Here is a 26,254-nt window from a genome sequence, read left to right as displayed (position 1 = left end):
TGCCTTAACCCTGGCACTGGCTGGAGGCATCTGTCCCGGTATCATCACGGCATCTTGGGAGAGACTTCACTTCTCTCTTGATGGACACCCTGCATCAGAGGAGTCACGGCCAGCTGGTTGCCAGACCAGCAAAGGATCGGTAGCTAAATGCTAAGAACTGCCCTCCAGTGCTGTTGCTCCAACAGCAGCTATGAAGGATGTCCTGCTCTGTGAACCCAGATCACAGCTGGAGCTCAGGGTCTGCTAGGTTGACCTCCACAAGCTCACCCTAACTCTGCAATTTAAAAAAAAAAAGTGCCTACATGACTTGCATGATCTGGGGTCACAGCTGTGGGAAACCCAGACTGAAGATCCCTTCCCAGACAACAGACTGATTGTACGAGGCCAACAGGTACTTCCACAATTGAGGCCAGCCTCTTTCTACCACACATGAGGGAGACTGAATAAGAGGCAATCAACATGCAGAATTTCTTGTGTCTTATCTGTTTTCCACACCTAAATGTAGGCCTACACAACATTTGGACATGGAGGGGGTTCTAATGTAGAAGAATGACTATAAGATAAACGGAGTTAGAAGATTTGCAATCTAAACTCTAACTCCAAGGTCAAGGACATGACTCCCAATTGAACAGTAGGCCACTATCCAACCAGCAGGCCAGTTTGCTTATTGTAATGGTAATTTCAATTTTGTAGGAGCAATGGGAACACTGCAAGGCTAATGAAGATGAAATGGTTTCACTACTATTGACAATATTCATAATGAATTTAGCTTCTGTTCTCATAATAATGCTGGTCTTTTGCCTGCGTTAGATGGTAACATTGTACTTATGAAACTACAACAATGGGATATTTTAAAAATATTCCCTGTTGGCATGAAACATGCGCTCAAATGTTTAGTAGCTTCAGAGCTGAGGAAGAAAACACGGTATGTACATTTTCTGTGAGTTACTGCAGTCCTGATCACTCAAAGAAATGTCGATGCCAGATGGCCTATTTCATAAAAAATATATTTCTCTGGACAAAACAGTGTATCATTCATGCAGTGTAAACTGTGTATTTATTACCTGTGAGGACGCTCTGAATAAGATCTTCTGTCTTTGCAGGTGCTTTCACCGAACCTAGAGGTAAAAGAGGTGACTGATTCCAATTCTTTTAAAGCAACAGCCATTACTGTGCTGCTTGACTGCATGTTAAAACACGGCAGGTGACACAGGGCATATGCTGACATGGGCATCTATTAATCATTTGAGAAAACACGTCTTGACCAGAAAAGTAGCAACATGGAATAAACCACCAATCCTGTGAACCAACACAAAAAAGTAACCTTCCAAAAACCCACCTGAGCTTCGTTGTTTTACTCATGAGGAGGTGTTATTGAGCTCACCAACACCACTCATATGAGTCATTTAAGTGGTATTAGGCTGATGGTTAGTACAACTGCCCTATATTATGATGACAGTGCAAAATTGCTGTACACAAGATGAATCCAGCTCCTTGGAAGTCAGTTAGATCAAGCCTATGAAGACTGCAGTCATAAAATCATAAACAGTGTGGTTGAACAAGCATTAGTTATAGGAGATGTATCAATATAGAATATGTTAAGTATCTAAGGTTTTATTTTGTGTGTGGAATATGTAGCTACATGCATAAATTAGGCATATTTGTAAAAACAATTTAAAGAGGTTTCTGCACCTGCAACAGCAAAAAAAAACCCCAGCAAACTTTCTTGCTTGTGATGAACTTCAATTCCACCACAAAAGCAACACTTAAATAGAATATATTTGTATATGTGAAGACAACTGGCCCCAACAGCATAAGAAAGTAGTGGGAAAATTTCTACCTATTTCATAAAAAACAAAACAAACAAACACCAAAACCCCTTTTGTTCTTTAAACAAAAAAGCACATGAAAAATTATTATCCAGATTTATTTCGAAAAGATAGGACCTTTTTTTTGTTTCACTTTGTGTTTTTTTACCTGGTGCTGGTTGGCTATGGACAACCTGAGTTGCTGGTTTCGGTGTAAGAGAGGCAGTGTAATTTACTCCATTTTCTGCTGGTGTTGGCCTAGGTTCGTTGTTAGCTTCGGATGGTGCATCTCCATGGTCAATCTGACAATACATAATGATTTACATTACTCTTCCCAGCTAATAGACTTAAAATTACTCATTTACGGGTCTAGGTTAGCCTCTTATTTTCGTTGTAAATGTTATATATAAATCATTCTAAAAGAAAACAAAAAAAGGTATCCTTAAGAGCCATGTTAATCCAGGTGGTTCATTTGTGCCGGGTACATTTCAAGAAGAAATAGAGCATGTATTATTCTGAAAAAGTATTTTTATTTTAAGTGGATATAACTCATCAGGGACGTTTTTCAGTACAGTATATATTAGCTGCACCAGATGTGAAATCTGTATTTTATTGAAAAGCATTGTTCTCTGCCATAAAACCTTTCTAGAAATAATGTAGAAGCTGGCATGAAAATGCTACTCAAATCCCTGCTGTGAACAAAACGTGTACACAAAATTACTTTTAAATTTCATAGATACACATAGCACTAGCATTTTTCACCATTCTTACAGAACAGAGGCATACTTCTGATTCCCAAGATCTTACATTGTAAGATCACTTGTAATTACACTCCAAGGATAATATGTAAACAGTACCTCCATCCTGCCGCATAAATATATCTGTGGTATCCAAATATTTAAGCATTTTCCACAATCTTTTCTTTCTCTCCAGTTTCCTAAAGGCTCAGGCTTACAGCGTACGTTGTACTATGCATTGAACATCTTATAATTTTCCTTGTGACGATCAGATTTTCAGCAAGAACCGAGCACTCAGCAAACAGAAGGTCATTCAAAGCAATTTTTATTTTGAAATGGCCAAGCCCCCTTCCTGCTGTCCCTGTGAGGGGCCAGTTGCCATGGTGCCTGCGGGTAGTTTTGGATTTGTTCCTTCAGCTGCTTCCATTTCACTCTTTGATAGTAATCACATTACATGCAGAGGCAGGATACCACAGTTGTTTTTTTTCCCCTTGGTTACTCCACACTTGCAAGATATTAGCCTGCACTGCATCAAAAGAGGCAAAATACATTTTGATCTAACAATTTTGTGCTGCTCTGCTGCTGATTTCCTTCATGTTGGCCCTGACAACATACTCTATATTGCAAAAGGATTTCTGTCTCAACAGCCTCCTTCTACCAAAATTATAGGAGAGATATACTGTAGTCAGAAACATGACGCAATTGAAAACCAATGCCAACAATTTCATTTATATCAAGCAGGAATGACTGCAACAAAATAAGGAAAACCATGATCTAGCCAACATTCATGAGAGTAGAACACTGTGACTGGCAAATGCTGTAGCTGTGACAAACACACACAACCATGGTTATCCCCTTAATTCTCCTTAAAATATACTCGTCACAGGATGCAATTCATTAGTTTAATAAAAACAATATTTGCTATATAGATCATCAACATTTAATAAAACTAAAGCTAGAATTCCTAACTTCTGGCAAGTTTGTGCCACAAAAGTCACTGCATGGGAAAGTGGGTATTATCTTATTTTTTTTGGGACTAGGTTTGTATGTGGTGCGAAATGCTGCATCACAGCTTGTTGAGAAATTACTAATGCAGCCTGTCAGTTCTGGACATAAAACATCTGCTTTCAGAAACTAAAGCAGAAATGTGAGACAGGATCAGGAAGTGAATAAAGAGTAATTTTCACTGCATCCAGCAATCTAATCTCATTAAAAAGCACTTTCTCTTCTCATAATTCATCACAGAGAATGCTAAAGTAAACATGATTTTCCCTTAGTGGAGAATATTTGAGGCTCTTTTTAAAACATGATGTAATCCAGCCTCGTAATTTATAGTTTTAATATTCCCAGAAAATGGTTTATATTCCACGTGTTGCCATGTCTTTTGCAAGACAGTGTATTTACTAAGTAGGACGATACATACCCATAACAGGTACATACCTCTATGGTCTATTTTTATTTCTACAGAGAAAAGGAGCTGCAATGTATTGGGGTTGGGAGATCTCTTCTGTGCTGCACTGTTAGACAAGGTGGGCAATTCTTAAGTCAGTTTGCCTTTATCCTCCTTGGCAAAGCATAAGCAAGTGTAAGCAAAGTCTCCTTATAAGAAGCGTCAGATCAACTTAATTTCCATTACTGTAACTTGGTGTGATCATTATAATTTGCAAGATTATGCCTGAATTTTCATTTTAAATAGTGGTATCAGATATGCTAAGTGCAGCTGCTCTCCTAGAGGTGTTTTTGTTTGCTTTCCCTATCAAAATAATTTTATTTAACGAAAGAAGCCAACTGGAGTGATTACACTCATTTTATTTATATCCAGGCATACAAAACAATAGTTTCCATTTCAACACTGTTTTATGGGTAGAAATAACAGGTCAGATGCTCTGCTGCTTCCATGTCAGACACATTAACGAGCCAGCGAGGCCTCCCGACTCCCTGACTCTGAAGTGGGAATTAACACGCAGCCCCAGGGACATCACACCAGCAGGCACAGCCAAAATGCGTTTTACTCTGGCTAGCCTTTCCTAGACCCCTACACACTTCTGCTCCTGTGACTGGGGACACAAACTAGTTACATCAATCTACTTTAGGCTGGGATTAATTCATCCCAAGAAACTCCCAGCTGCAAATTTCTATGGCTTATTCCTCCTGTCTGTAAAGGACATCAGGCAGGGGAAGAGAAGGCACCCTTCACTACCTGTACACTCATACAGATTTACTATGTATTCAGGTAAGTACAGTTAAAGGTGCAAAACCCACACTGCAGGTATTACAGTGCTTCCATTCTGCAAAAAATTGCTGTTCTAAGGCCAGGCTGGAAAGCAAGAACTGGAAGTTATGTACAGATCAGAAAGCTAAAGGTATGAATTCGTGTTATGCTCATGATGGGAATATTGCAAATAAATACGAAAAAGATGCTGTAAATTTTGTCAATTCTTCATCATTCTTCATTTATGTTATTGCACTGATAATTAACAGGCAGTATAATTTGAAGCCTCAAGAAAGGCTAATTTATTTGTTCAAAACAATTCACTGTTAGGTAGGTTATTTGACTACTGTTTTGCAAAAAGCCTGGGGAACTTCTCACAGAGATGGAGTTTAAACTTCTAGGCAGTAAAGAAAACAACTCTCAGTTTTCCTGTGACAGCTGCAAGAACCCAGCTCAGATAAATAAATGTGTGTGAGGGGAGGGGAAGAGGTGCGGGGAGGTGGAATCTGTGCTAGCAGACAGCACAGCTTTGCACACAGACATTTACAGCATGTAAATTTGAAACTGTACATAGGAAAATTGAATCCAGGTGCACTTATGTGTACATTTCTGGCAAACATACTTGGGTTTATTTAGCTGTGTTGCCAGTGAACGTACTTACAATTATTAACTGATGCGATTCTCATGGGCCAGGGTAAGTGAACAAAACATCAGCCCTGCTGACTGATGAAGAAGAGATTACCATCACATACCACGATCAGACAATTCAAGATTTCCAAGTACAACCCAGCTGCCAAATATCTTACCTAGAAAGGACGTTTATAAATAGAAGGTAACAACGGTGTATTTAGATTGCCACTTCAAGCAGCAATTTTGTACCTGTCCCTTGCTACTGCATCTAACTGAATGGTGATACATTTTTAGTAAAGGCACCACTACAATCATTATAGTTTTCTTTTAAAAAATATTTCTCTGCTACTCTGAAACCAGCTCCTTTATCCTACGAGCTTTCAAGCTCCTTGGCATATGGTAGTACTACCTGAGCACTACAATTCATCTTTCCTTCCTCACATTTGCTTTAGAAGATACTCTGTGACAAAATTCTTGTAACTGATAAATAAGCCTGTACAGACGAGGAAAATCTGTACTTTTTCAAAAGTAAAAATGACCTCTAAGGTATTTAAAGGATTATGTTAAAAAAAGACTTTGCTATTAAAATAGAATCTCATGTGTAGAGCGTCCCAGATAAATGTCTAAGATACTATTGAGCATTTCACAGTGTCCTCATTCAGCCGAACTTGTGACACTGCACAAAGAGTAAATTGTTGGCCACTGAATTGTAATGACTTTCACTCATCTCATCTGGTCCTGCTTTGGGAATGTATTCTTGGTTACAAAATCTAGTTCAGTGAGGCTTTGCACATCTGAGAATTGAAGAAGACAGGCACCAGAGCTGAGGGCAGTTTAGGATTATAAAGCATTTCTCCATCTTCGCTAGAGACCTGTACCGAGTGCCTTTTGATTCACATGATGTGCCTAACATCTAACACAAGCTATCTTTAAAATACAAGGTTGAAACTTTCAAACACTGCTAGAAGACGTCCCAATGACAGTGTCTGGAACAGAGAGACTGAACATTTGAAGGTACATAGAGTTCATCAGAAATAAAAGCTAAACTGCCAGTACCCTCAGGTATGTTCAAAATAACATCTATGCATTTGTATGCACAACACCTCCAATTATACAGAAAAATAGGGTTTAGAGGTTAGTCCTTAAGTAATCATATATACCCAAACAGATACCTAACAACTGAAAATGTGGCTCTCACAGCTTTCCGCTAAGCTAGAATGGGCCTGAACATTTATTTACTCTGTGGTCTCCTCCCTCTTCATCTCTCTTTCTAAGATCTATGAAGGGTTGGATCAGTTGACCTCCAGAGGCCCCTTTTCATCTAAATTGTTGTATGATTATACTGGGTCTTTTTTGGGGCATGTTTGCTCATGGACAATGTATAGAGATGACATAATCTGAGATCCATGAATGTTTCTGAACAGAATAACCTCTCCAGAAACAGAGTCTGAAATCCTGGAAAATTTTTAATATTTTCAGGAAAAGCTACTGACACAGAGTTGTCTTTTTTGTAAGGGGAACTTCAGCATCACACTGGAAAACAATAGGCAATGACTTACGAGGATTTTATTTACTACATAATGAAGGTGCAAATCAGCATACACATACCATGGTTTTTCAACTAGCTTTCAGTGTCTCTTTACCTCTGAACCGTAACTTGCCACATGCACAACACGCTGCCTTCACTGAAACCACACACACAGTGCAACGCTTCTCGGCTGTAACGTACCCTAGTCTCATTCTAGGTGAGATGTTTACAGGTGTACAAGTAATCAACACATACAATTCCCAGGGACTTTCAGTATTTATCTTTCTAAGCAAAGTAGATACTTTTAAATACTATAACATAATTTGCAGAGACTCTGAAACCTCCCTTACCTCTTTCTTTACCTCTTCTTCATCTTCCAGGGTCAGTGCGGCCAGTTGCTTAGCTCTCTGCTCCATCAAGTTTACATATCTGATTGGATTGGATAAGGCCTCGATCACGTCTAGAAATAATGCAAATACTTCAGTTTCAAACCCTTTACGTTATGGTTCCAGCGCTCCTCAGGTTTTACTAGACTGTATTTTTCATACAGATCTGCTGCTGATAGGCACTCCTAGATCCTAGAAACAACCGTGGAGAGGAGTACACCATCACGCACAAAGGCACAATGAACTCTCTTTGAGTTTGTGCTTGAACCTCGTGGATGTGAATTTTCTGCACAGTGTTTTATGACGGATTTTCAAAGCTTACAATGTCAGCCAACTAGGATCCTGCTTCACATGAGGCACAGAGGAGCATTAGTAAAAATTCAGTTTTTCTAAAAAATCAAAATAGCTACATAGAATACTGATTTTTTTCACTGAAGATGCACAATATGGTCTTTAAACCTATGCTTTTTCAAAGCTGATTCCAAAATACAATGCTCTATGTTAAGCACGGCACTTTCCCCCACTTAGGAAACAATTACATACTACTGTATCACGTAAGCAAAGTTTCATTTGTGTTTCAATGGCAAATGCCTGGGGTATTTCCTCTGCTGAAATAAAAGAGTTGGCCCAAATCCTAAGCCTCAGGCAGGCGGCTGTAAATCAGGCCATGTTGTATGAGTGATGAGACAGAATGATCCATCAGATGCAGAGGTTTGTTCACAGGACTGTTATCCCAGTATGGCAAGTCAGCTACACCACATTCATTTTGCATTTCAATTAACCTTTATATTTCCCAGTAGGAAAACGTCACAGAATTACCTGCATAAGTATCAGGTACATAGTCTTTGACCTCTATGTATACAAAGAGAGCTGGCAGTGTCAAAGGTTGGTTCCTCTCATTCCTCAGACAGATGTAGTGATAGCCTGCAAAATAAGAAACAACCAGTTCAGAGCATAAACTCTTCCACAGGCATTTCCAATGTAATTGTGATACTGTTTGTTATTTATAGTGTGGTTCCAACTGAGCAAGCAACCCCAGGGACTTCTGGTAGGGAAAGATTCACCTGAAGGGTTTCAGAGATAAGTATACAGACAAGGGACTGTTAGAAAGGCACATGACACTGCAGTTTAAAATAGCATTTTCCCTTTATTTTTACATCTGTGAATAATGCCAAAAATTTTCTTGTATATAATTTTTGATGCATTCTATTTTATTACCTTCGGCTGGATTTTTTTTTTTTTTTTAGTTTCAGAGCTCTCATTTCATTTTCAAAAGTGACACTTGTAACACTCAGGAATCTGAACAGCCAAGTAAAACTGAGATGTAATAGTCCATCCACAACACGGTATCTAATTTAAAAAACAGACAATGTGGCACTATATCTATAAAGCGTGTGTGTATGAATCCTATCATGTGACCAACCTTAGAAATACATCTGAAAAAAGAGTATTTTCAGACTGTTTTGAAACCTGGCTGTCTTGCAAGAGTAAGGGCACGCATTACAGCGCAGCTTAGCCAATGGTGAGGCACCACAGATGGAGCAGCCCCAAACCCTTTCTCCCAGCCACCTACCACCATCACCTCTCTTGTGCACTGACACTTTTCTGACTTTGTAGATAAGCAGCTCAACAAGCTAAACTCTGGAAAAAGCAACCTTCGGAAACTGCAAAGAGTCTTTCATCAATTTAACCCATCTTCCTCTGGAGCTCGGCGGATCCTCCATGAGGCAACTATATCGATTAAGCCAGGAGAAAACAGTGGAGAGTTCTCTGCTGGATTGATAAACTGAGTTGGCTCACAAAAAAGGTGTGGAGCTTGGCAGAGCTGGCACAACAGAATGGCCAGCGATGCATGGAAAAGAGCAGGGTAGAGGGAAAGGAAGGAGAAGGGAAACAAGTGACAACTGGTGAGGAAATCCTGGAGCAGTGACATGCCCAGCAGCCACCTCCCACGGCCAGCCTGTTTGTGCTTGCAGTGAGGCCACTCAACCCACACCAGCTACGAGAAAACTGCTTGGAGCTCTTCTTAGAAGAGCCCTGATATCACCTGCCAAAGAAAAGGGACTGATTTATACATTACCTGAGATGATCAGGTCTCCAGTAATAATATGGACATCAACTGTTAGATACAGGGATATGCGAGTTTTGTGCTACTGCTGGGACTGGCTAGATGAGGTACAGGGTAGGTACAGATATTCTTCCTTTTCCAGTGTGAGCAAAGCTGGGAGCATGTTTATGGCCCATATGCTCATCCTAATTTAGTTTCCTCCCCTCCCCTCACTGGAGAAGCTGGCGCTGAAGTCGAACGCTTCTCTTGCTCAAAATGCCAATGTCACTGCATCTTTCTGAAACATCTCTAACAAGTCTCTGGCCTGGAAACTAAGGGCTGGGTTGTTGCACAAGACAATTTTCAGTTAAGTGGCCACTAATTATAATAGAAATAATTATATGATTTGGAAGAGACCAGTAATGATTTTTTTTTTTTTTTAATTTTCAGCAATAAAGATGAAAGTAATTTTGCGTTGATTTAAAGGTTTTGCAGAGATACAACTGCTTGCATATAGGTCAGCCCTTGAACGCATGCAAAAACTATATTAGAGGAGCATATTTTGCTTTCATTCCTTGCAATCTCCCATTCTCACAAAGATGACATCAAAACTGGCTGTTGCTGCCCTCTTTCCTCTTGAAAGTGTACGATTGCACTTTTTAGCATAAAACTGTGAACATGCAGTTGATCTACTGGAGATCAGTAAGTGCCAACCACGCCTCTGATGCTTAATTCTATTGGTTTTCCTGGTTCATTACAAATCTAAATTTCTGTTGAAATATGGTATTTTCCTTTTCACAGTTGAGATAGATTATTCAAATCCCCAGTTGCTATAAATCTGCAGAGTGGCTGCTGATTTACAGCACTGGGATTCTGGCTTGCTGCTTCTTTTCACTACATAATGTCCTTCTCAACGGAGAAAAAAGTTTACCTGGTCGAATTGCTGAGACTGGTAATATCCGATGACCAATAAATTTCCCTCCTTCTTCATATACGGCTAGCCTCAAACACGCCAGGGAAGGTAAAACAACCTAGGAGGAAATATTGTTGCATTATTAACTTTCTGCTCTGAATTAAACAGCTCCTTCCAGACACAGGCTATATAGCAGACAGAAAGTTCAGTCTAGCAGATAGTAACGTCTACACATCCATAGGAAGCTCTTACCCTATAAGAGGTCAGGGTGTATGCACATGTGTGTCAAAATAACTCTCATAGAAACATTTTTCAATTAAGAAACTTGAGGTGGGACGTTTGCATAGTACGTTGAACTCAGGAATTTGACCCTGTATTTTCAATACGATACAAGGGACTACAGCAGCTCAGCTCCTACCACACTTGAATGCCACTCTGTTTTCTGCTTCTTACTCACAGCCCTACATGGCTTTTTCCTTTCTGTTTGTGCCAGTGGGATTACTTACTTCTGAGAAAAGTCACTGATGGGCATATTGGTGTTGAAAACTCAACAAGCAACTCAACTTGTTTTGCAGAGTGTGAATGTATGAATTAAATGAGCTGTGTCAACCCCAGCAGAATTTTCCAGTGCTGCAGCACCCTCACTGGCTGGGCTAAAGACATTTAATCAGGCAGGATGTTTATTAGCATTGGATGCTTTCTTGGCACTACATGAGAAAGAAGGCCAAACAGTGAAAAAAGAAAACAAGAAATCAAAAAAGGTTACTTAAACTACCCTACCAAGATAGGAATCTTTAATATTACTTTAAAAAAATGTGTAGCATAATTAATCTCATTTTCTTACTTACTGCAAATGTACATACCAATACACATGTTTTTAACCTGGGCACAGATATGCATTTTTGCAGAACATATGCTAAAATTTGTCTAGACAATGAAAAAAAAAAAAGCAACAATCCAAAACAAAGAGTTTCTCAAATTTATTTTCAAGATTACTAAAAATAGTAATCTATGCTTCTCTGAGCACAGAGGCAAGTCAGGCATGATCATTAACTAAATAGAGAAATGAAGTACACTCATTAAAGTTCATTACAGAAGAAAAATGCTAGTGATGTTTCCAAACTTAAGCTCTGGCAGGCTGCCAAAGGAAAGTCATTCAGAAGGCCAAATACTCAGGGAAAAGGGCTGTACTCCCTAGAAAGCAGGGCTCCAAGCACCAATTGTATAAACATCTCCGTGAACTACATTTGCCTAGAGAAATAAGAAATAAATTGTTTTACAAACACCTGAACTCAGGATCCACTTAACAACAGTTCCCAATAAGCAAAACCCAGAAACCCTGTTAGAAAACTGGCTGCTAAGGATACTGTGAAGCACAGCAAGACTTTCACGTTGCACAATCCTAAAACATGCTCAGTATTTTCTGCTCCCTCAAAGTTTAGAGAACTGAGTCTGAGTAATATTGTTCAAAGTGCGTGAGTAACTCAGGAGCCTATGTCTCATGTCAAGTGGATGGGATTTATGCCGTTTCATCACCTCAGTGGTATTTATATAGCACAATCGAGCGCTGAGCAGAGATAACAGATTGCTTTGAATGTGTCAGCTTGGACAGCCAGATTGTTATAGCTGTATTCACATCGTCTTGCTTGCAGGTTAACAGGATCTGCTTTTCAGCAGGGCTCTTCAGCTGAGGCAAAATGGTAATTCAGCTACACTGCTTCTGGGATCTGTGCTGGCTCGTCCATAGCGTGGCACTGCACCATGCCATGCAGATGAGGCTATCCACATGTCTGCTGTTCCCAGCTGTGTCAGTGAAAGAATCAAGGTGACTTTAAACTCATTTACTTTAGTAGCAGCTGGCATGACTAGAGTAGCAAAATTACACCAAAAGTGGTTAACAATAAACAGTTCAAGAAGCAACTGTTTGGAATCCCTTTATCATCTTTCTAACAAACACAAAGTTTCACTAACCCACAGAATTACTCTACGGGACAGTGATAAAACAAGCACAACGCACGTTTGGGAAACAAGTGTTACACCGACCTTCTTAAACACTATGGTTTCCTCTTCCCAGACGGGATTAACTGCATTGCCTTGAGAGGTCTTGGTCTTCAAAGCTTTTCTTCTTGTATCCACAGGCAGGCCAAACATGTCGACTTCTACATAGGTACCGACTTTTTTATCAGAAAGAAACTGACCTGAAATGATCTAAAACCAAACCAAAGGAGGATCACTAGAGACCGCTTTGGTGGATTAGGAAATGAGTGGCTGAAATGCAGATGGATAATTCTCATTAATGATCAGATAGTATGCATTTAAAATAAAACCGAAACAAAATCAAAACCACAATAAACAAAAAAAAAATGCTTAATATTACAGACACAGAAAAACAACTTATGAGGCCTGATTTCCTGTGACCCTGTGGTTCTGAATTCCCCTATGAGCGATAATGTGCTTGAGATCATGCTGCTGCCCTTCCCTCAGCAGGAATACTTGCTTGGATCTCATTCCTCAATCTGGCTGCCTATTTCCACAACACAGTATCTGAGAACTCTCGTTTCTGCCCAGTTTCACCAACAGGTTGAAAAAATGCTGGAATAAAAGAGGTATAAGCAGCAGAAAAGCTACATATGTTTTTAACTGTGAGGGAGAAAACAAGCTAAGAAGTTGGTATTCTAATAAAGGCTCTTCACAGAGGGTGAGGAGTTTCACTATGAAAACAATACAACTATAAAATAGCTGATATTTTCTAGTTCTTATTTTTAACAGGAAACACAATTCTCAGCTTTCAAAAGTTAAAGAAAGGTCTGCAATTACTTCAGGAAATGAAGAGGCACAGGAATACGTCGCAGTGTCACTGTACCTTAAGCAATTCAGGCTTGCCTAAAGCAAATCTTAATCCATTCTCAGCTGTATCTTGTATGGGCATTGACATTATAACCAGCAGAGTCTTCACTAAGCAGGCAGCAGCCACTGACTTCTGACAGCTGTCTCATGGCTCCTGGATGTTCATTCCTGTTAAAAATGCTGTGTATCTCCTAATAGCTATTGAATGACTTCCACCTCCATTTACTAAAATTACAGAAGAAAGTGCCTCTAAATCCACAGGAGGGCCTGAAAGCTTCCATGATTACAGGTCACCACAAAAGGTCATTCCCACAGAGTCATCTTTTTTTACCATGCATGTCATCAGATTATTACTTTACTCATATCCCTTCCAGCACTGCTCTGCTACGCTTGTGTCTGCAGCCTGAGAGGAAATAACTTGCTTTCTCTAAAGAAAACAGGAGGATATTTTGCAGGTGGATTCTATAATACAGACTCTGTTCTAATGGACACGTCCATGAAAGGAATAACAGGATTTCAGAGAGTTTGTTTTTATAACTAGAGATATACCAAGTATAAATTTGTGATCCTGCCATAGCCAATGCAAACTATCTCTCTAAACATTCATGCAAGTAGTTTTCAATTTGCAGGTTCCTGGTGGTCCTTGAACTTCATTAGAGGTCCTTAAGAAGGAATGAAGAAAAGCAAGTTGGCAATGAACTGCAGCTGACATTTATGGTTCCACAGTTCTGCTGGAGAACTTATAGGGAACCAGAAAATGAATTTATACTAAACAGAGTACTGCTCTAGCTATTCCAGTGCAGCCTACCACTTCATAACAGAGTGTTTTAAATTCAGTGTGTTACTAAAAACACAGCCAAACTACTCTTAAATCTATTAACTTCCCAATTACTGCTATGGAAAAGAATACATACAATAAAAACACATCTATTTATCCTACAATATGAAATGTGAGGCAGAAGATCCCCTGCAATTTAAAAATGAAATGTCACTCCATGAAATGAAAAGCATTTTGTTTTCTTGACTTAGTATGGTCATTTGCTAGGCTACTGAATAACAGAAATATATCTATGCTCTAACATTGTCATGAGAGCAGTTTTACCAGCTGCATACATACCTTGACAGACAAGGTGTTAGCTACTATTCCATCCACTATACTTTCAGTAAATGGATCAAAGTGTTTGTCTGGTCTTCTCATGAATTCTGGCTTTAACCTGTATCCGCTTTTGCCATTGTACTCATACATTCCCATGTTTATTTGCATAGACAAATCTAGGTGTTAAAAATATTGATAAGAATAACATTCTGGTTAGATAACAATTTTAAAAAGCAATAAAATAACACTATTTATTGTAATTTCAAACCAACTGTAATATAAACAGCTATTTACGGCACACTGTTGCTTGTTAAAAGAGGTTTCAGATGTGATCACAGCCACTCTCTTGGATTCTTTTGACAAGAAAAAGACATCTGTAAGACATCTTTCAGAGACTACTCAATAGATAACATTTTCAAATGTATCTATTTGTACCTGACCCAGCAGAGTACGTATGTTTCTAACCCCTTTCTAACATCAGACACTGGGTGCTTGATACTTGGTTGGAACCGGCCCAAAGAGGTTTTTATTACTCTGCAGGCTCCCAGCCTGTATAGGGCTTTGCTTTCCATGGAAAGGTGGTGTATTCATAGGCACAACTGGAAAGGAAAAAGGGAATGATACCATAGTACCACATGCCCAGAGGCAGAACATGGCCAGGATATGATCTGGGATGTAGTAGATGGAAATTCTTCTATGTCTCAGAACGGACATAGACTTGGAAGACAACACATTCTATTTCAACTGACTCGTGCATTTAGGAGCCCAAATGTCTTTGTTTCTTAAACACTCACTTTTAAAGTGGAATTTGCTGTCTAAGTCCCTTATGTCTTGATATACTGAGATTTTGGAAGACACAGGAAAAAAATCCTGCCGGATCTGAAATGCTGCTCAATGGTAACCACTTACAAATGATGACAATGTGGAGGGCATTATGTATGCATATTATACTAGCTACAGCATGGTAATTATGAATACTCCTAGCTAAAAAAACCCCAAAACTGTGTTAAAAATGTTAATTAACAGCTCTGTAGTATCATTCAATCACTAGACATCTTCTGATGCATAAAGCCTTTCCTACCTACGAATCAGGAACTGTATCAGAGAAGTGGTAAGGTACAGCTTACAAAATCTAGAGACCAGCATAACTTACCTACAGTTTGGAAGTTAAGAGCAACCATTTGGCAGCCAGCATTCCAAAAGACTTGTGGCATGTAGTTTGAAGAGTCTACACGTGTTCCCTTTGGGTAAATTCGGCTTAGCTGCATTTTGTTGTATCTAAATGGTGAGTAGTTAAGATATAGTATGTATGACAAAAATTACTTTGCAGAGAAAAGCAACTGCAATATTAAATGCAGCTGTTCTTTACAGAACGGCAGTGGGTTCCTTACTGGATTTCTGCAACCATAACACTTCCAGAGGTCCACAGTTTTGTAGGAGATATGATAAATATGGGGTAACTAAAGGCACGGTTTGTTCCTGTACAGAGTACTCAGAATAAGCAAGGAAATAGCACAGGCATATGCATTAAGAAGAAAGCATTAATAAAATTCCATTTATCACTATGGTTACTAATTTGGGATTTTCCTAAGATTACATTTATAGAGGCCAAATAGCTGTAAACAGTGAATCTTCCTCTGGTGAAGGGAGAGGTGCTCAGTTAAAAGTAAGTGCTCTTCTGGAGTAAGTATTAGAATTGGCCTCTACATACAGACAGAAATGATGAGTGTGCACTTCTTATAGATGAGTCTACAAATCTCAGAGATGAGAACACGCTGCAGGTTATCTGTGGAAATAGCTTTCCATTAATCTTCTTTAAGGCACTATTTTATCTTGACCGTTCATTCTTAACTGCAGCCATGATGAAAGACATTGAGAACCATCAAAAGGTCTAAGCAGAATGCTCCTTAGCTTTTCTTTAAAAGATATTTAAAAAAACTAAAGAAAAAAAAGAGAATTGTGTGGCAATAAAACAGCTCAGTGCTCTTAGAACTAGAGGTATGATGGGAAAGCAAGCTCTCTCATATGACTTTGCAAAAACCCGTCAGCCACATTTTGACAATTTGCTCACCGTAACTCATACCACCTCATATAGGATGATAAATTTAACAATGAGAATACAAAGTATCAGGTCTTCAATATGTAGTTTATGCCTATTCCCTCTAGTCCTAGCCCACAGCACAAGGACTCATGCCAGCTTTTAAATTAGCTCATCAGAACTCAAGCCAATTAATTCATCTAGGAAGACAGTCAAATCTACAAATTTCATTTGGGTTCCCTATTTCCCCAGCTCCTGTCTCCAAATTTCAATAAAGCCCTGTAACAGATCTCGGATATAGAAAGGCTAAGAAAGCAGCTTTCTGAAAGTCAAGGATACTCCACAAATTCCACAGGAGACTTCGTAAGTTGCTCAAGCCCTTTGGTTTCCACAAAGGAAGACATTTCAAAACTTTTGTTGCGTTCTGAAAGTTTAAAGGGGAAATAAAAAAACAGTGACACATTAGGGCATGAAATCACACGCGGTACTTGAGCTGCAAACAACTGGTTTAGTCTCAGCCCCCTTATCCCATCTACTGTTCACCAGCTCATTCCACCTTGATCTCAAAAAATTTATGTGCACAATTGTTTGCTGACAGCAGCAAGCTCACTCTGCACGTACTTAAGAGCTCCGTCTGAACTCACATTAGTACTGCCCAAATTAAGGGCATTGATACTGCCTGAGATTGCTACTGTTCCCGCAGCAGGCAACAGAAATTCAGTGCACAGGCAGAGATCTATCATGTTTACTTGCAAAATACCACGTTGATATATTTGAGAGGTAGAGCTCAAAGCTCTCAGGTGAGACACAGAAGCAATATGGCAGCTTTTGCTGGGGACACAGAGGGCTCTGCTGGCTCTCTAGATTGTGGTTGCAGGCAGATGCGAGGGCTTTGAGCCAGTTTGAAGCTATAATAACTAATGTCCATATCAGATTAAACTAAGCAGTGCGCTAGCTGTGCCTACAGCGGTTCTCGTTATCCTCAGCATGTCAGAGTAAGGTCACATCTGTCTCAAACAGTCATGGAAACATTGCTATCTAATCAACCCTGAAGGTACATTCCTGTGTCCCAGCAGGCCTTCAGACCTAACCCCAGACTGATACTGAGCTTCTACGACCTCTTTAATTTGGTCAGACTTCCTGACCTGACAGTGGTGAAAAGAGCCTCCTAAGCTTGTAACTCAGTGGGACTAAACATTAATTTGTGTATCATTTGTTACTCACCTGATGTGTGCACAGCCTTTCAATGTACCCATGTGACATGCTGTAGCAGACAGCCTAAGTCAAGACCCTTCTAGCTTCAGTATTTTTTCCTTTATGTTTTTGTACAAAAGGTAATGATTCCTGCAAAATAACAGCTTGCCATTTCACCACAATCAGCTCTGTAGATTGCCTAGCGGGGGTCACAGTGCTGGGAGGTCATATCCATTAGATATCTCAGCACTGCTCTTTTTAAAAATGAGGGAAACGATGCCTGTGTTGAAACATGAACTCTCTACCTCTCCACTTTATTGAAAGCAAACAATAAGGCAGAGAAAAGGCTTGCCCTCATCCAGTTTTAGAAGTAATTGTGCTGCAGTAATCCAGGGATGGCCAGGAGGCCAGCCTGGCCAGCTCCTTGAAGTCAAACTGCGAAGCTGCAGGAGAGACATAAAACTGAACAAAAGTACTTGTCTTGCAGAGAGAAGCAGAACAGAAACAGGTGGGCGCTTTCCTTACAGGAAGCCAAAAAGGAAGCAGTGCATCCAAAGAAGTGAGGAGCTAGACTGTTTGGGCCAACGTGAGAGGAAAATGTGCTGCCAGTTTGTGAACTACAAACTATTCTCAGCGTATGTTGAAGAGTCAGAGGATGACTGTGGTGTTCCAAAAGTGATTCTCTCCCTCTAGGAGAGCTGAGACTCAGACTTTATTGTGGTCCCTATTTCTAATTAGCAACCATCATATTACTGCCATTATTCATAGCTGTTATGTCCTAATGGCAAAAGATTCCTGCCATTCCCTAGAGGCTGCTCTCCTACCGCTCCTTTTCCTTTCCAAGGAGCAATATCCTCTTTCTCCAGACTCTGCACCAGCCAGCTCACCCCCATCTCAGTTCCTTATAAAGGCACTGAGATTATTCTTATTTCATCCTTCCCCCCTACTAATGGGATAGCACTAGCAACACACATTTATACTGGTTTTATTCTATTTAGAATATAGGTGCTAGAATTTGTTGTAGCAATATACTGTATCTCTCAGCCTTATCTTAAAGTAGAGCATCTGTAGGAAACCAGAACTGGTAGCTGTTAAATGACTTGGTTACTAAATGTCCAGGGCTTAATCAAACTCCTAATTAAAATAAGAACAATTATTTCCTTGTAATATCTGGAGAGGATTAAGAAACCTGCCCTTTGAAGAAAAGACTGTGCAGGAGACACATTTCTCTCTCGTGATACATTACACTGTGCTATCTTATCAGAAAGAAGTCACTATGGAGCGGACAAACAACTCGTAGAAAAACTGCCTGAAAAACTTGGAAAAATAGTTGCAGCTCCTTGTTGTCAGAGAGGGGGAACATATCCAGCAAGGGCAATCAGGGGACTGTCACAGATCCAGTGCTATTCAACATTTCTGTTAACAAGTTGGATGCAAGACCAGAAAATGCACTTCTGTAACGTGTGAATGACAGAAGCAGGGAGGTGCTGTTATCACCATGGAAGCCAGGATCACAAATCAAAACAAATTCTGAATTAGAAAATATGAAATTAGAAAAATGCTGTAACACTGAAACAATGAAACTGTATAAAAGACCAGTATGGAGCTCTACACTTAGGGAAATAAAGTCAGGTGAACAAAAATAAAATCTGTGTAACAATTGGGTAGGCAGCAAATTCAAAACCAGTCCTCATCTAACTCCTTTATTCAGCTCATTTTCACTGAATTTAATGAAGGTCCAGCTGTGAGTCCAGGCCAGGACTAAGACCAGAACCCAAAAGTCATGCTATAGCGCTCACTGCTTAAACCGGCCACCAACATTTACCACGTAAGGCCACTGCTTTAACAGACTGGTCACATTGACCACATAATGATTTTTTTTTGACACAAACACCACAAATATTAATTCCTTAACATTACAAGTCCACGGAAACAGTATGATTGATCAAAGGTCACATCAAGACTGAGGATAAAAGATCTAGACGTCAGCAGTTCTTTACAAAAGACAAAATTTGGAATGGCACAGGCATGTGAACAGAAGAAATCCACACAAGATGATTTTAGAGCAGCTGCATCAACTTGTCCTGCTAGGATTCACATGGCTTCCTTTCCAGAAGGAATGCCTCCTTCCCACTGTGCTCTTGTAACTCTCATTTGAGTTAGAGGAGATCATAAACATCCAAAGGGACACTACTACAGGGAACAAGCATAGCTCTCTGCACGATTTTGTGAATGCTTGTGTTTATGTCTGTATAAATACCCACGTACAAATGAACAGGTAGATAACTTTACATGTTTATTATTCATGATGAGTAAATGCAAAATCTTGTGTACAGATATGGACCTCGGCATCAATTACCTCTCCTCTGCCAAGGCCTCTGCAAATCCCTAATAAATTAAAATGATATACACTTCTTCAACTAAAAAGCTCCAAGAGTTGACATTGCAACCTGTCAAAACAAAGTGAAAAAGGGCAGGCAAACAGTAGGGGGTTCTGCACCAAGAAAGGAAAAGATGCTGCAGTGCTTATTGAGGATGCCGCTGAGCGCGTTCCTAGCAAGGCATCTTCTGTAAAAGCCAGCAGGGATGAAATTATGGCCTCTTCTATAAAATACAGAGGCAAGAATGAGTGAATTTGCATGTGAGGAAGGGCAAACTCTGCTTACACTGAATCCCCTAGAAGAGGAGCAGCGGCAAACTATAAAGCACTTGCTCAATCCAAAGGAATATTTATGATCACCTTTCTCAAACTGCTTAAGGTACTCTTCAGTCATGGACAACAAAGACAATGTAAGTACAACATTTTAAAAAATGTTTTTGAAACGGCAGCATATGGACTGTTGTTGAGGTTTGATACGGATTTAGTTGGCTGGATACCAAGGGAACATTTTCTGTCCATGTGCCTGTATCTAATTGAGAGGAAGCCAAGCAGCATTTCTCCAGAACTTTCTTCCAAACACTGGCTAGGTAATTTCCAGTATACAGTGCTGCTCATACTTAGCTTACTTACTTTTTGATACTTCAAATGACTCAAACTTCACAGGCTGAATGTAGTTCACCAGGTTAGACATCTCTTCTGTGGCCATAGCCTCACTCCCAGCAGTACCCTAGGACAGAGAAGGAAAAATGCTGCATTTTTGACCTGTCAAAACCCATGGTGGCTGTCAGAGGTCACAAATACCAAAGCCCAATTTTTTATCAACCGTGATATCTTTCACTGATCCTGGCTTAGTGAAATCAATGCCTCATGTTGGGAGCTTCGCATACTAATGAAGAAAATTTGCTATAAAATTTAAATGTTTATTTAAACTGCCGCTGTATTCATTCTTTTTACATGTCTCCTAGGGAAGGGACTGCATTACCTTTATGCATGCATGGTGCTGAGCATGTTTATCAATACTGTTAGATTAAATAATAAATATAGCTCTAAGTTTTCAAAGACAAGTTTTTCTTCCAACAATGCTAAATACACCACAAGCAGCTGCTTAAACAGAATAGCTGTGGTGCTCTTAACTCTTATTCTTCAGTAAATGAAAAAATAAATAAACAAAGCAAAGATGTGCTTCCAAACGGATTACCAACCAACTTCAGAAAGCTGGTGGTCTTTCCCAGTGCTCTGCTCCGTTTCTCCACTAGATGGTAGTCCTGCTCCTAGAAACACAAGCCAACCCACAACTGCTGGAACTGACCCCCCACCATAAAACATATCTACACCCTTACTTCATCCATCGACGACTTTTTACAGTCATCATCATAGTCATCATCATCATCGCTCTCAATCTCTGCTTCTCCTGAAAAGTTTTAAGCAGAAGAATAATTACTGGCTGAAGCAATAGTTATAAATACCAGCGTAAATTCGAGAAAGATGTGCAAGTAGCACTGCTTAAAGGAGACTACATTATACATGTGCTTTTTGTCACAGCACAAATCAAATACACTGTCTCGAGGGATTCATCCATCTTCAGCATTGATAAGTTCTTATTGCCCAACCAAACAAAAACTCTTCCTTTGCAGCTGCTGGATGCTCAGTGTTTGGAAATCATCAGGTAGGTGTCAGCACTGAGAAAAGAGCATTGTGGTGTATGCAGCGTGAACAGGGTGTGGGTGTAGTACCACAAACTACACCGAAGAGATGTTCCCATGCTTGGGGTTTGGGAGATGCGAGTTCAAGCTCCTTCTCTGTTGCAGGATCCCCGCACGACCTTCCGTGAATCCCTTCACCCTCTCCAGGAAAGCGCACACGTAACAGCACGCATGGGGTGAAGAAACCATGCATGAAAATTGATTTGATTCTCCTGTGCTGTGGTAGCAAGGACTGTTCAGCACAATCCATCTGTTCTGAGTGTATCACAGTACATGTACCGAGGTAGCGCAGCTGGCAGGAACAGGCACAGGAGCCTAACTGGAATAGCTTGACGTTAATTCCAGTAAGGTGTGCCTTACTGCTGGGACCCTGCTGGCATAGCTCAAATGCACCGGCTGAGGGCAGTGCAAATCAAATAATGGGAAGAAGATGCACAAGGCTCATCCTTTCCCTGAAAATGTACTGATGGAGTAAATGGGACCAAATAACACACATTTTAGGCCTTGCTCCCAATTGTGGTGTACTCATCAAATGCCTATGGGCAAGACAGAGATTCTTCATTGTTAATTAACGAATGCCTCCCCTTGCCTCCAAAATGTTTTGATTTGGTTGTGCCAGAAATTAAACCATTAGGGAATATCAAGCTTGTCTTTCTCTTTTGTAACTCCTCCTGTGGGTTTGGATGTCATAAAGTATACACTGTGCATCTTAAGAAGACTCTGGAAAAGAAGGTTTAACTTATACTGCAGTCACCTATCCACACCTGTAAGATTGACAACTCTCCCTAAAGATTTTATTCCACAAACCTTTCAGCTTTCTTCAGCAGTGGCAATTTTATTTTGGCAGCACAAAAATCTAACCACTGTGCAGGATTCCCAAACTCTCCAGAGAATGGTAATTCAGTCTCAGTTCCTCCTGTCAATTTAGGGTCTAATCCAAAGCCCACTGAGTCAATAAAGAAACTCTTCTTTGTTCCAGCAGGCCTTGAATCATGCCCAGTGGGCCCCTTCTGAACATGGAGAGCACATATGATTTAAATAATGAGTGTGCCTTTCACAACCAAATGATGACTACCCAGGCTGCGCTTCCTTCCAGATACAGATGTTGAAATGTCAGGCTTTTATTCATGAACACATTTCTTCCTGAACATTTCATTGAAGAAAATAACACGATTGCTCAACAGGCCCAAGGGATGGCTCAGGGAACCTCAACACACTGTGAAGAGCCAGCCGAGCTCTCACAGGATTTGCAGTGACAGTCTTTGGATGGGAAGCTCTCAACTGATTTAACCAGACTGGCAAAATAACACTTCACGTAGTCCACAAAATGGGGAACATGGGCAGATTTCAGCCAGCTTGCACTACTGAGACACGAGGTAGATGATAGGTTGTTCTTGCTAAAAGTGTCCAGGGAGGAAAGTACGCAACACATTATTCATTTATTTAAAAATATTTAACAGGAAAACTCCCAAGGAGATCAGATCTCATTTTCAAGTTCTGCATCAGTTGGCAAAACCAGGACAAATAACACACAGGACTGCAAACACGGAATTAAAATTAGTAAGTGTTTTAGAAAGTATGACTACATCTGCGTTGCCTTTCACCCAGCAGCATGGTCCTACGCTCAACCCCAACCTTCTTTTCCCCTTACACTGCCGGGACACAAAGTCAGAGCAAGCCTTGGCTGACTCAGGAGATGTCTGTGCTGTGGACGCCCTCATGCTCACCCTCCCACAGCGGTGGTGGGATCAGCCCAATGCCATCACTCCTATCCCTTCCCAGGATGGCACAGACACTGTGTGTATCATAAATGCACGTGGGCTGGCATATGCAGCTGCGCTGCAGGTCAAGTCCAGTATGAACCTATGAGCTTTTCTAATGGACAACTAGCTGTAATGGCATAATTATTACTTCCATTTAGATGGGACTACAAACCCAGGTCAGGACAGGACCTCTCCATGCTATGTGGCAAACAAATACAGTGAAAATAGAGAGCCCCGCTCCAAGGGCTTGCCCTCCAAGTGCGAGACAAGAGCCTGCCCATGGACAGAGGCAGAGAGAAGAATAACAAGAAAGGGAAAGATGTTGTTTGCTACCACCATAGGTAAGTTATAATGCAGATACTGTCAACTGCTCATAGGCAGAAGAGTACAGGAAACTTCTCAGTGGAGTACTGGGGCAGTTTCAAGGATGTTTTCAAGGAGTTGCCCCTAGTGAGTGTGCAGCGTGGGGAAGGCATTAAAGTGCTCATCGAGCAACGTAACAAGTGGACAAAGGAGGCTGAATCCCAACTGATGGGTAGAGGGGTTCAACACAGTAATACTGAATGGAATATGATTGGGAGAGGAGAGCTGGGAATGACAAGCCAAATCCCTGTTACCAAGGGTTGAGGAAGCAGAGTGCTAAATATTATCCATTCTCACCATGCCTCAGCAGTGTGACAGATATTGAGAGCCTAATGAAACGAAAGGTTATACATTGCTTGAAATTCAGAGGAATCTGGTAATCTGCTTTCTCAGACCACTTCAAAATAACAGCAGGAATAGATTATAAACACGGTACTCGCTGGTGCAGCTTGTTAGCTCTATAATGTTTAGGCAGCCGCCAGCATCTTGGGGCAGGGGGAAATCACCTTTTGTTTTTTCCACAGGCTGTACATCAGCACTTGCTGATTTTTAAAAAGGAAAAAGTGAACTTTATTCAGTTTGCTAAAACATTTTACTTTGTAACAGTGGGCCATGGCCTCAGCTGGCGTGCAGCAGCAATGCACCAATGCATTTACATACACTAAGCCTAAAACTTTTTATCCAGTTTTCTGTTCAGTCATCATGAAATGATGGAGCCAATTCTACCCTCTCTCTGTCTTCCTGTGACTCTTTCCTTGCAGTGCCCACTACTCTGACAAAAATGTTATCCTATCAGTGAGAAATTAACAATTTGCTCAAAAATTTAAATACTGTTCAGTTAGCAAGTTTTGGCTACTTTCAGTATAGGCCTACTTTCGGTAAAATGTACGTACCTGCAGAACTGCCACTGTTCTTTTTGCAGGGTAATCTAACTTCTTTGAAAATCTTGCTTATTTACTTCCCTTCATTGTGCTAAAACAGCCAGGTCTGAGATGCGTGTTTACCAAAATGACAATCTATCTCACAAGTGTTATCTCAGAAATTCTTTTTCTGCTTTGCCAGCTTTGCTGTACCTTTAGGGAAAGCTTTTTCCACTGACAGATATTATACCCTACTGAAGTTACTTTTTACATCAGTTTTATGAACATCTTCAAGCCATTTGGTGGCAAAGCTTGTTTCAGAATAGTTTTTTTAATTATTGCTACTATATCACCTAGCTTTCATATGGCATGTTTTATAAACATATCAAAAGAGTGGTTTATTAGGGTTTAAATCTGACCTCAAGCAGCATGAGACACAATGAAGCTTGCTATAACTGAAGTACGATCTCCTTATTTTTTGCATCGCTGTGAAAAAACTCATTTAAAATCTCAAGAAGGCTAAATCAGCACAAATTTCTCCTGGAGATCAGCAGTAATTCTGACAGGAGCTATACATGACAACAGAGTTATCGGAATAACATACCCAACTTGCTAAATGTAAAGATTATATTAAAGTTGGAGTATTGAAATATTTAATGTTAAGAAATGTTAAGAATTAGGCTTCCTTTAGTGAGTCTTTAATTGCATTTCTCTTCTTGTGCTCCAGAAAGAAACTGGTGCTGGGTATAGAGGAGCATAGTGCTTGCAGTGCTCCAGCATTACACTTTGCAGATACTGAGATGCACATAAAGAACAAGGCAGTGAAAAGAAGGGTGTCACAGTGACTGTTGATCACTGCCCCATGGAACCACGCTCTTCACTGGGACTTGCCACAATGGCCTTATGAAATGGTGAATAATTTTTTTTTAAATGTTCACAGACAGAAATCTGGCATCTGATTTACAGAAATGCTGCGTGCTCACAGCTGTAAGCTCTCGCTGAAATCTCTAGAGCTGTGCTCTGAATACTTAAAAATACAAAGTATTCTTAAAAAATCAGATCCTGGATGTTCTTTGTCAGTCACCCCTAAACTGTTCTTAAGCTCTCTCAGACTTGGCTGTCCTTAGATAAAATTGGCTTAATATTATTTCACTTCCCAGAGGTATTGTTCAGATAAATTCACTGCTGTTTGTCAAGTGCTTATATGCAGCCTGGATACCCCCACAGAAATTCACTGCAAGATGAGGATGCTATATCTAGGATCAAGTATTGAATGACAAAGAGAGAAAAAATATTGACTAACTGCATTCTCCAAAAGAGGCACAGGTCCTAAAGGAGAAAAAATGGCTGACAGAAGGATTACAAGTAATACATTTTGGCAGTCACAGATGAACCAAGTGACCACATCAATTTTGCAATCTCAGTTCTAGCATTTTCTCATTTGTAAGTGCTCATCTTCATAACCTACAGTTAACAGAGGTTGTTTTATAGGTAATACAGACATAATATTCACAGTTAATTTGTAAAATTACACACCCTGTTATGGGACTGACCCCCCTGCCTTCCATCTTCATCAACATCTAGATTCACAGCCCAGGTCTTTTCCTATAAAAGCGCACAGAGAGGCTCCTGAAAGACAAAGCTGTTACCCTCTGTGCAGATCAGGGACTTGGAAAGCAAGACATATACTTTGCCACTGGGTTCTCACTATGTGCTGGTAACAAAAATGTAGAGTTGGGAACCCAGTGT

General features: G+C 40.2%; 1 protein-coding gene across 4 annotated transcripts in view; it reads right to left on the bottom strand.

Moving 5' to 3' along the window:
* The window catches only part of PLCB1 (phospholipase C beta 1), a 405,252-nt gene that overhangs the window by 73,756 nt on the left and 305,242 nt on the right, over positions 1–26,254 (bottom strand). For 3 of the 4 annotated variants that reach the window (XM_068414808.1, XM_068414791.1, XM_068414782.1), the window contains exons 15-25: positions 21,157–21,227; positions 20,447–20,543; positions 16,582–16,666; positions 15,358–15,482; positions 14,226–14,380; positions 12,305–12,469; positions 10,280–10,379; positions 8,121–8,225; positions 7,266–7,375; positions 1,978–2,110; positions 1,065–1,118 (exon numbers count right to left, since the gene is read on the bottom strand). In XM_068414808.1, coding sequence (XP_068270909.1) covers positions 1,065–1,118; positions 1,978–2,110; positions 7,266–7,375; positions 8,121–8,225; positions 10,280–10,379; positions 12,305–12,469; positions 14,226–14,380; positions 15,358–15,482; positions 16,582–16,666; positions 20,447–20,543; positions 21,157–21,227 — 1,200 coding nt within the window. The remainder of the gene's footprint in view (positions 1–1,064; positions 1,119–1,977; positions 2,111–7,265; positions 7,376–8,120; positions 8,226–10,279; positions 10,380–12,304; positions 12,470–14,225; positions 14,381–15,357; positions 15,483–16,581; positions 16,667–20,446; positions 20,544–21,156; positions 21,228–26,254) is intronic. The other variant, XM_068414801.1, reaches the window with a different exon arrangement.

Source organism: Nyctibius grandis, chromosome 1, assembly GCF_013368605.1.
Source record: "Nyctibius grandis isolate bNycGra1 chromosome 1, bNycGra1.pri, whole genome shotgun sequence".
NCBI classification, from domain to species: domain Eukaryota; kingdom Metazoa; phylum Chordata; class Aves; order Nyctibiiformes; family Nyctibiidae; genus Nyctibius; species Nyctibius grandis.
The sequence above is the reverse complement of the archived record's forward strand: the minus strand, read 5'-3'. Positions and strand labels throughout refer to the sequence as shown.